Raw genomic sequence first — 12,484 nt, 5'->3', positions numbered from 1 at the left:
CTAATATATCTAGTAAAAGCTTAATTAGCTGGTTCAGGTTGATTAGGATTGGAGCTAAACTCTCTAGGACACCGGCTCTCCGGGAACAAGTTTGTACACCTCTGGTTTAACTCTGAAATATCGTAATGTTCACACAGTCACAGGCCTTAAAGAGATAGTTCACCCAAAAATGAAAATGTACTCACTATTTACTTGTTTCAAACGTTTATGAGTTTAAATATCTTCTTTTTGTGTTCAACATAAAAAGAAACTCATAAACGTTGGTAACAAGTGAAGTGGGAAATAAAATTAGTGAGTAAAGTTTAATTTTTAGGTCCACTATCTCTTTAAAAACACATGCAGATGATATACTTTTACTCCATTATAATTAAACTCTGCACTGATTGTAATCAACTATAGTCTCAACTCAACATTGCAAATGCTGTGATGTGACTATTGTAGATACGCACATTGCGATATCAACGCTGAAACACTACAGTATATTGTGCAGCCCTAATTTATATTATATAAAGTTTGTCAAAATAATTTAAGGTTTAGACAAATATCACAAAAAGCCCTAAAGAAGCATTATAGTGCTCATATTTAATGTTTTTGTTTTGTTTAAAGGGTGTTAATATCTTTAAAAGTGCATGATACACTTTTACTCCATTATAATTAAACTCTGCACTGATTGTAATCAATATAGTCCCAATTCAACTATGCATATGCTGCAATGTGACTTGTGGATTCACACATTGTGATATTGATGCTGAAACGATATACTGTATTGTGCAGCCCTAATTTATATTATATAAAGGTTTTCAAAATAAGTTAAGGTTTAGACAAATATCAAAAAGGCAGTATAATGCGCATCTTTAACGTTTTTATTTTGTTTAAAGGTGTGTAAAAATTGGTTAAAGTAGCTTTTTCAAGACCGAATGTGTTTCAGACACGTTGAACTGTGGTTCTCATTGTGAACATTTCACATGCCTTATTTAAAAATATGTGTGAACTATTAAATGTATTTAGGCATATTTCTGAGAATGTATACTAGGTTCTTCGCAGGTCTGTAACCTGTTAAACATAACCTCATATTTTGAGTTCACACTTGAAAATTATAGATGATATATCCATATTATATGCCGTTTGTCAAAATAGGTTCAGGTTTAGACTTAAATATACATGTTGAAGGCCTGAGATGTGGCAGCTAGGGAGCTACAATGTGTAACATTAATGTTTGTGTTGTTGAAGGTCACAAAAAAAAAAAAACCAAAGAGCCAATATTATGCTCATTTTTAAGACTCTTGTTTCCTTTAAAGGGTTAAAATAGGTTAAACCCAATGCAAATCGTCAAGATCTTTTAATTGAATTAGGTGCTGTGACCCCAAAATTACTACAAATATCTGCTTTATATCTGCCAAATAACTGATTTCACTTGTTATTTTAATCAAGATAAAGCATGCAATTTATCTGTGCTGTGATTGCCCAACTCCCATAAACATGTCCAGTCATGTCAATTCACATTTATTTCTATATCACTATACATTGTCAGTTGTGTTAAAGCAGCTTTACAAGGATGAACATGCAATAATCCAATCCAGATCAAAAGATTCATCATTGTTGAAACAATTTTCATACATCATGCATGTTTAGATCAGTAGAATTCCTAGTTTCCCTAATTAATACACTCTAATAGGATTTGAATGTTAAGATTGTGTTGTGTGTGCTAGTGCAAAGAGGTGCGTCTTTAATCCAGATTTATGCTGACTTGGTGTGTCTGCATCCTGAACTGTGCTGCAGTCGATTATAATATTCTAGGTATTAGTTGGCCAGAATTGTCAGCATGTAATTGACTTGAAGGGCTGTGATATGATGAGAATCATTCAGGGAATTTTAAGGAATCAAAAGGATTTAAGATGTATGCAGTTTTTAATAGGGAGCCGGTGATTGAACTGGATTAATATGATTGTACTTCTTGTTTCCATTAAGCACAAAAAAAGGAAGTTTATATGTTAGGCCTACAGGGCAGAGCATTGTGTTACAGTTTTATAGCCTCAAGGTCATAAATACATGAATGTGCCTTTCCGTATTGAGCATATATGCGCATATCCACATTACCGTCATTATTGTAAGCACAAGCTGTTAATAATGGCATTGAATTTGAGGCAAAGTCTTACAAAGGGAATGATCAAGCAAATCAAATGGTAAATCAGACTTTGTGGGACTTGAGCCATAAAAAAAAAAGTTAAAAGATTACGTTTTAGAGTTAACCAAATACACTTTCTCCACCATATGGCAATAACCCTTCACTGAAGCATCATCGGATTTCCTTGCATATGCATTTGAAGGAAATTAAAATATTATAATATTGCAAATTGTGCTGTAGGCATGCAAGAAGGTATGTGGACATGGAATGATTCCCTACAGGCAGGTTTTGACTTGTTTCCTGTTAGTGCTTCAATGAATGGAATTTATCTATGAGATTTACAACTTGTGCAGATTGTATACATGCACATAGATATTAAGAAAAGTAAAGTAGTGTATCTCATGGTTTCTTTAAATGTCTTGGAAGCTTTAATGATCATATTTAGAGGATATTAGTTTTCAGGCCAGAAAGCAGTAGCAATATTGCTTAATGCGGTTTAGTAACCTACAAATGCAGTGATGTTATTGAATCACTATGAACGCTGTTTGTTTTTAAGCGACAATGAGTTTCAGGCAGTAGAAAGAGAGCATATTGTACCTCAGTATGTTTGGATGAGCAACTATTATTTAGAATTCCCAGAACAGTCTCTCTGAATATTATAAGTAGTAGTGGTAATAGTAATAGAAAAGTAATAGTAATAGTAGTAGTATTTCAGTTACAAAACCAACTGTACCTGGCATTTATTGATTAACATTATTGATTAAATGCCATTTGAAGCAGAAATAGTACAAAACTTGTCATTTTGTAAATTGTATTCCTCAAGCATCCTTAAATCTTCCCTCACGTTTCCCATAATTTTACCTCTTTATCTGTACAATTAAAGGCAAAAAATGCTTCAGTATGTGTTACTATAGATTACAAGCTATACAGACCAACTATTCCTCCATGCGAGATGACATTGTGTTCCCAGGAGAATAAAGAGTCAAGAAGAGAGTGTTATTTTCCATCTCTCAACACAGACTTCTTTATATTTAATCAAGCATCTGTACAGAGAGTAATGAATTGAGTCAGCCAGGGTCCGGACTGCATGGTCTCCCCGGGGCTGTTGTTAGGCTAACAGTCTTGCCCAATGGCACTGTAATGGTAAGTATTGCATGACTGTGACTGGATAAGGTAGTGTAACCCTACAATAAATTTAAATCAACACTTTAACCTTTACAAGATGCACACACCGCAGCTTAGGCTATACTATTCTGTAGCAGTAAAATATTTCCAAGAGAAAAGCTTGTGATGCCATGCCACAGCTCTATGGAAAGCATCCAGGCAGCTTGCAGAGCAAACCAATGGTTTGCATTCACAAGTTTGAAATATTGTTCTACCTTTTTGTGCAGAATGCAGATTAACTTTTAGCACTACAACCTACACCTCAGCTTTGCACTCATAAACAGGTCGTCGGCTCTGGTCCAAAACCTTTTGAGCTGCCTACGTAGGCTGCATTTCAAAGCATCTTAGACACACTCCTAATGCAAAGGCTCTCTCTCTAAATAATTATTTTTGCTGCGTTTTCAAACTACTACTTTAAAATGAGCTTAAACAACACAATTTTTTCTGTTCAATACACTTAAATGTGTTATGTTAGCTTAATTTGTATTGGAAGAACAAGAATGAAATGTGTGGAACCCTGTATTTTTTACAGCGCTGTTGCAGAATCATTTATATAATACTGAACAGCATCAAATCTAGAATAGTTTGATCTGATTTTAAAGATTCTATTTGACTGTTGTTTTTGTACTGTGTGTTAGTATTGTGTACTTTCAGCTTAGCAACAAAATATCAGACTAACTGCATGTTCACATATACTAATATTGGCTTTGTTTGGTGATTGCTGATTTATTCGATGCATATTACTGCAATGTCCATCTATGCAAATAATAGTAATATAACTCTCCAAACATGGCAGCAGAAAGTGAGACTTGTCAAACTAGGCAACTTTCAATTTTAATCTTTTATGCAATTTCAGTGAGTCCTTATGAATTAAAGCCTCAGTTTCTAGTTTCTAGCTCTCTTCTGCAGACCTCGGTTGTAACCAGTATGGGCTTTTCTATCAGCTTATTTTCTGATGACCACTGGCATCAACAAGGCCTTTCTTTCACACAAAAAACTGCTGCCTACAGGATATTTTCTGTTTTTTAGACCGTTCTTGTAAAGTTTAGAGGTGGTTATGTTACGGTTAGTAGGAAACAAATGACCATGCCATGTGCAAGTCATTAAAATCATATTTTTTTTCTCCCTATTGCTTGGTTTGAACTTCATGTCTGTCTTCTTGATCCCATCTGTATGCCTAAATATGGCTGATAAGATTTTTTTACCAAGCAGTTAGGTGCACCTAATAAAGTGGCCAGTTGGTGTGTGTATGCAGTTAGGCTAATTCAAAATCTAATTGCTAGTATGTCACCAATATTTCTACTCTGCCAATATAGACCATTCCAAAATGGTCAATTCTAATATTTAATTTCATTAGGATGTTAGCTCATTATAAAGCTGCATATGTAGATGGCAAATCAGATAATTTGCTGTCTACATGTGCAGATAATTTGCACTAATTCCTTACTGTCTGTTCTACATGAAACCTTATGTAAAGAAACATCCAAGGTCATTTATGTAAATGCAAAATTAGATTTTACATCCACATTTTCTTTAATTGCCTTGTTAGAAATGTTGCAAATAATGTGTCTATTGATTTACCTTCTTGGTTTTGCTAATTGGGTATTAGTCTAGTGCATGCACTGATTTCACTCTCTCTTCCTCCCAGTGAACAGACATAACCATCTGAAGGACTTCATGCTGGTGGTGTCAATAGTCATTGGAATGGGAGGCTGCTGGTTCGCTTACATCCAAAACCGTCACTCTAAAGACCACATGAAGAAGATGATAAAAGACCTTGACAGTCTCCAGCGGGCGGAGCAGAGCCTTCATGACCTCCAGCAGAAGTGAGAACCCGTTCTGCTCTTTCTCTATTTTTAGATTACAGAACAAGTTTGAGAAACTCTTGTGGCTCTCAAAGCACTTGGCATAGATGTAAGACTTTGTCAGTCAGTTGAGTCTGAATATATGTAAATGTGCACTAGACAGAAGACTAGCCATTCCAATGCACATAATCTCATAATCATCTCAACTTTAATTTACATGCTTAAAACATTTGCAGCGCTTGCTTTGATATTCACAAGTGCTAGGTTATGAAGCAACCTGCACCTCCAGGCAAGCCTTGTACTCCCATTTATAGTGGATGAAACTACTGACATACTGTAGATGTTTTTACACAGAGGAGCTTATTAATATAGAATGGCATCACATGTGATTTGGAGTCTGAATGTAATGCCTAAGAGCTTTGATGTCAGACAGATTGGTCTGTGTTTACAGTGTTTAGTGAGCCTGTGCTTCTTCCCTTCTCAGGGAACAGGATATGGAGCCCGCAAGGGAATACGTTGCAAGTGAGAACATCTGTTTGAGAAAAAGAGAAATGGCTAGAAAACGAGAAAGAGGAAACATAATAATTTTAACATTTTCCTTTTCCTTCAGTTACTTTAGAGATGCCAAACTAAGCCAGTGTCTTGAAGTCTGTGGCCTAAACATAACCCAAGTAAAGTGAGCTAATTGATAGCTAATTTTTAAGTGTTAAAACATATTTAATCTGTATATTTAAATAAATGTGTTCAATTTTATATGTTTGTTGAGATTTAATTAAATTGTAAAATGAAAAGTGCACATTTGTGTAAAATAAAAAACACTGAATTTTATCGGTACCAAACTAAAGCTAACCTCATTTTTTTGAACGTTTAACTTTAACTCAACAATAATGAAAGTAATATATTTAATACTATTTCTTGGTTATGCATCTTATTTACACTTTCATTGCCTGAATTTACCGGTTTCATAGAATGACTCATCGCTCTTAGAATAATTAAGTGTATGTGTTGAGTACGTCAGAGTACCGTTACGCATATGCTAAAAATCTTTAGGAATGTGGGAACGCAGATAATACTCTAAATCCCTCAATACCATCCTATCTTCCGCTAGAGTCCTGTAGAAAGTCCACATGCAGACTCACAGTCTGTCACCTTTAGTGAGAAACACAGGAGTGTGTGTGTGTAGCTCTCTAACATGTGAATGAAGTGTGTGAGTGTGTGTGAAGGGGACAGGGCAATGGAAACTATGCGTGGTGTGTGTGTTGCAGTGATGGACTTCCAGCATGTTGTGTTCTGACACAAACGGCCCAGTCATCGGGTCACGTCTCTGGTGGCTGGTGGGTGAGAGGCCTACAGTCCTCCGGGCCCCCTGAGGAGGGTGATTAACCCCGGATACTTTAAATTATCTCAGCTTAAACTCAAGGATAAAAATAAAAGAAATGTCCCCCGGTCAGTTATGTCACACTTGTGGACTGTTGTATTAAGTGATGCACCGATCTTGATATTTCAAGGCTGATTCCACACTGAAGAAATTGTTTTATCTCACTTATCTTGCCACAGCCATGTCACCCTGCAGCCCAGACCGGTTACTCACTGAAGCTAAGCAGGGCAGAGCCTTGTCAGTACCTGGATGGGAGACCACATGAGAAAACTAGGTTGCTGTTGGAAGCGGTGTTAGTAAGGGACAGCAGGAGGCACTCAACCTGCAGTCTTTGTGGGTCCTAATGCCCCAGTAAAGTGAAGGGGACACTGTACTGTCAGTGAGTGCCGCCTTTTGATCAGACGTTAAACCGAGGTTCTGACTTTCTGTGGTCATTAAAAATCCCTTGGCACTTCTCGTAAAAAGTAGAGGTGTAACCCCAGTGTCCTGGCCAAATTACCTCCATCGGCCCTTACCCATCAGGGCCTCCCAATCATCCCCATCCACCAAAATGGCTCAAGCACTGTATTTCCACTTCCCCTATGGTTGGTGTGTGGTGAGCGTCCTGTGGCTGCCGTCACATCATATAAGTGTATGCTGCACACTGGTGGGGGTGTGGAGAGACCCCTCTCATGATTGTGAAGTGCTTTGGGTCTATGGCTATACACAATGAATGCTTTATATAAATACACACATTGCGTTACATCATCTTATTTGACTGTTCATCCTTGTAGTGCATATTTTCCACAATCCTACATTGGATCTAGCTAGGGCTAGGTGGTATGACAGTATTACCGACTTGAATCTGGCAATGTAAGTACAGAATAATGCTGTGTGCAATATCCCTCAGTAAGTTAAACAGCTGCTTCTGTAATGCTTCTGTAGTCTCCCCCAGGTCCTTATTCCACCCAATAACACAATTTATTCACAAGGGCCGCTGTAAATCACTTTAACTAGAAAATGAAAGTAAAATACACAAATAATATGAAGTTATGTCATAAAATGATTTTTGTTTGTCATAATACAGTTGAAGTTAAAATTATTAACCCCCCTGTGAGTTTTTTTTTTGCATTTAAATATTACTCAAATGATGTTTAACAGAGCAAGGAAATTTTCACTGTAGTTCCTATAATATTTTTTCTTCTGTAGAAAGTCTTATTGTTTTATTTCAGCTACAATAAAAGCAGTTTTTTAAACCATTTTAAGGTCAATACTATTAGCCCCCTTAAGCTTTATTTTTTTTCCATTTGTCAGCAAAACAAAGGATGGGGGGCCTAATAATTTAGGAGGGCTAATAATTCTGACTTCAAATGTATATGAAAAAAGATTGAGTTTTTGATTGTGACACTAATCAAACAGAACGTAATTCCATGTTAACGAGTTGAATAAAACACATCACACTTCCTATAGGTGGAGGTTATAAAACAGCAAAAATAACAGTGTTTCTTTGGTTAGTCCTTCAGTTTTTCAAATGCAGCCTAATCCACACATTTGATAAAGCCAATAGTTGAACAGGTACAGTATATTAAATGAAGTCTAATTATTGTACATTAAGAATTTAGACTAGCTTTAGATTGAGCCTTTTAATAGACAAATGTATATATTGATGTATATCCAGCTAATTTTAGAGCTAAATAAAAACCTCATTCTGTTATCTGCCCTGTCAATCAGTGCATCTCTAATCACTTCCATTTATTGGATGGAGGCTTGCTTTAGAAACATTTCAAGATTAAACGAAATGTCAGATTGCCCTTTAAATAAGCAGCAGTGGCCGTTTCTGTGTAGGCTTTTTCTTTTTCTTTTTCATTTGAGACATATTGTGAAAGCTTATCAAGGCCGCAGCAGTTGAGTCAGGCTTTCCAGCAGTTTCCTGTGTAGGTGTTTTGATGCGTTTCCCACTAGACAAACCTCCTCTCCAACGCTGCCAAATTACCACACATGATCCCTGTCCGTTCACTCTGAGTCAGAAATGAAGCTTAATATTAACTGCCCTTTCTGCGTACCAATTTACAATTCAGTCTGATTAGAATTGCATGTTATGAAGGAGAATTTAGCATTTGCTTAAGAACGGTGGGTGGCTGTGCTTCGCAGTTGCTTTCACCGAGAGATTGATTGGTAATGGTCATTATACTGTAAGTAGTCTAAGTAGTTTCAATCACTTTGGTAGCTTGATTGGGTTATTATTATGACCCAATCTTAAAGCATTATGTTTTATAAATATATTATACCAAAGTCCCTTTAAGGCAAGCCTCTCGGGCAGTATGCCTGGGCATTCTGTCTGAATAGGGAAACGTCAATTTCTCCAAAACTGTTTGCCAAGCTTACAATTACATTGCATATAAGGAATCACCAATAAAAATAAACAACAGCTCTCTCATAAGTTTCCTTTATAAACATTCATATCAAACAAAATCAGCATTTATTTTAGGTTGTGCACTTGAAAGTAACGAGCAAACTCATTTATGGCCGTTCTACACATTATCATCCTCTGACTAATGATCATCAGAAGTAGTTCACAACTTGGTCTTGATGGCGAATCTCCTCCAGAAATGACAGCGACTCTTTGTGTACAAGTTTGTGGACGTTTGAGTAGTTGCACGGTAGTTGATGTGTGCTTGACCAGAAACCAGAAAACTTTTGTTTTCAAGTATAGTTGGTTCATTTAAAATTATATGTTTCAAGCTTTATGTGAATATATTTCATATGTCTGTGAAGCAAATGTTCGCTGAGATTGCAGTGTTTTGGTTGACAACATAAGCCAGGGGTGCCCAAACTTTTTGGTATGAAGGGCCAAAAAACAAATCTCACTGAGAGCCGTGGGCCGATGGTGAATATACCAAACTATACTACAGTACATTAAAGTTGCCATGGGTAATTTCGCAATTTATTTAATAACATTTTAAAAGAAATAGAAAACATTTGATAACTTATGGCAATAAAAACATGAACAATCACATTGTTAACAGTGGAGTCTCTGAAGTCTCTGCAGTGTCGCGTGATATGTACATTTAAACAGAATGTGATTAATTTACACATTTAATTGAAACATTTAATTTCAACTTTTAACAATAAAACAAACAGGGGGCTGCATTAAATTTGAATTGACATTATCCTCATTATTCTCCCTCTCTTCTCAGATGGGATGGTGGGCCAAATCAAAGCTTACCATGGGCTTTGACCCGAGGGCTCTAGTTTGGGCATCTCTCTGTTGTAAAAGCACACATCTAATCTGAGCTTCTCCCTCGCAGAAACGTCAGTCTATAGTGATTGGTGATTCGCTCCTGTATTAGTAGGCAGAGCTTCATTTACCATATTAACCATTACACTTTTTCCCATTCAAAACTATACGATTGACACATTTTGTGTATTCTACAATCTTTGATAATACTGCTTCATAATAATATAATCATGCTTCATTCCTTCATAACTTAATACTAATAATAATAATTTGTCTAAATATATAAATAAGAAATAGTGTATTATATAATAGTATATTATAATAGTGTATAAGGGTGTGTGTGCGCGTGTGTGTGTGTGTTTATTTATTTATTTTATATATATATATATATATATATATATATATATATATATATATATATATATAAAGACACTTCTTGGCAGGTTAGGGTAATTAGGCAAGTTATTGTATAACGATGGTTTGTTCTGTAGACAGTCGAAAAAAAATTTGCTTAAAAGGGCTAATAATTTTGGCCTTAAAATGGTTCATAAATTAAAACCTGCTTTTATTCTGGCTGAAACATAACAAATAAGACTTTCACCAAAAGAAAAAATATTATCAGACATACTGTGAAAATTTCCTTGCTCTGTTAAACATCATTTGGGAAAAATTTAAAAAAGAAAGAAAAAATTCAAAGGGGGGCTAATAATTCTGACAACTATATATATATATATATATACATATACTAATTACTTTCTATGTTTTTTTTGGTTGTTTTGTATAACATTCTGAATTTAATTCAATACCATCTCCCGTTTAAATACTAAAAAGTGAATGTTCTTCACACGCACTCATAGCGAACTGTGCTTATCTAACTTTGCAGCTGATCTATTGTAAAAGAAAACCATTTAATTAATCATTGCACGCATAGCCTTGTCTGTTATTTGCTTTATATTTTGTGTTCATAGTCATCCCATTAGCAACACAAAGGAATGTGTTTAAACGTGTGAGCAAAACAAACAATTGTCGTTCGGGTGCTTTGCAGAAATAGCCAATCAGATGTATTGTTTGGAAAATGAATATGGACATGTTGGTTAATTAAAGATTGGAAGCTTTATATCTTTAACTACATATTTTAAAAAATGAGACCACTTGTCTTGCTGAATGTAAGTTCATGTCTTGTAAGACTGATGGACAATTACTTATTATGGAGGATGATGAATGGCAGAGGTCAGGCGTGCTGGAGATTTTCAATCTTGACTGTAAGTTGAGATCATCTTACACACTAGTCCTTCACTCAGTGACTGCTTCTCCCCCAATCCACCTGTTTCTCTTTCTGTGAGGCCTCGAAAAGCCTCCTTTGTGCCATCTTCTGGAGACCAGAAACACTGCATGAGTCAGGAAGTCATAAATCCCATTCATTCCAGGGCTCTACGCTGACATTTGAAGGCAGATGCACTGGTGCCACTACATTCTGCAGATGGTGGAATAAAAAATGATCACAGATCTTGTCTCCAGAAAGGCATATTTGAAAGTAGCTTGAGGTTTGAGTGGTATGAGAGTGAATTAGGTTCCAGATGTAAATTGATTTTCATCAAGGAAAACAGTGTGATCTGTGAATAAAAATGTTACAGATTTAATTTTTGTACATTTTATAGATCATTGTGTACAAGTGGTCTAAATTTTTGATATTTACTATGAAAATGAAAGATTATTTAGATCATATTTAATATAGAATATATTTAGATCAAACTGTACACGTGAAATTTAAAAATAATATCTTTTTACATTTGCACGAATTGATCTTCATGTATAGTACAAGTGTCACCATAGTAAAGAAAAAAGTCTAACTTTACATATAACATGTACACAGTCATTTATTACAAATAAACTAAAGCACAATTAATATAAAAAGTGATTCTAATAAATTATTTGATTTGTTATTATTGTTAACTAGCGCCAGCAAAAATTAATCATGATTAATCATGGCCAAAATATAGGTTTGATTTGACATATCAGTGTTAGTGTTTTTATATTTATATATATATATATATATATATATATATATATATATATATATATATATATATATATATATATATATATATATATATATATATATTTATTTATATATATATATATATATATATATATATATATATATATATATATTTATTATGTATATATATTTATTATGTATAGGAAATACTCGCATACAACAAAACAATTGTCACATAGATATTTAAACGTGTAAATATAATTTGTATCACTTACATGTATAATTTACATCTAAGTATAAAACCAAATTCTCAAACATATGCATGTATATGTGTATTTATATATGCATAATAAATATACACCGCACACACACTTAAATTGTCAAAACAAACTTTTGTTTAGGATCTTTGCCAGCACTAGTTAATAATCATAACAAATGAAATTATTTATTAGAATTACTGCGCAAGTCATATTTATTGTGCTTTTTTTTGTACTAAATGAGAGTTATACTTGTATGATGATTGACTGTACAAATGTAAAAAAGTATAAAGATTCATTCTTACCCAGCATTATTATTATTATTATTATTATTATTAATATTATTATTATTATTATTATTATTATTATGTCCTAGATTTTTTCCAGTGGGTTCTTTTAGTGTTACTACAGTAAACCCCATACAATAGTTGGTGATTTGTAGAATGAAAAGCCTTCCAACCTTATTGTTTTAGCTGTTATGGAAGTAGCAATCGCATGTGTTAATGTTTTAGCTGTTTTCCTGATCAGTGTTGCTGAGA

The 12,484-nt window shown here is 34.6% G+C and overlaps 1 protein-coding gene across 3 annotated transcripts in view; it reads left to right on the top strand.

The window, feature by feature from the left end:
• stim1a (stromal interaction molecule 1a) overlaps positions 1–12,484 on the top strand; it is a 78,483-nt gene that overhangs the window by 40,605 nt on the left and 25,394 nt on the right. For all 3 annotated transcript variants that reach the window (XM_056473183.1, XM_056473182.1, XM_056473185.1), the window contains exon 7: positions 4,938–5,115. In XM_056473183.1, coding sequence (XP_056329158.1) covers positions 4,938–5,115 — 178 coding nt within the window. The remainder of the gene's footprint in view (positions 1–4,937; positions 5,116–12,484) is intronic.

Source organism: Danio aesculapii, chromosome 15 (assembly GCF_903798145.1).
Source record: "Danio aesculapii chromosome 15, fDanAes4.1, whole genome shotgun sequence".
NCBI classification, from domain to species: Eukaryota; Metazoa; Chordata; class Actinopteri; order Cypriniformes; family Danionidae; genus Danio; species Danio aesculapii.
This window is presented reverse-complemented; position numbering and strand designations above follow the sequence as displayed.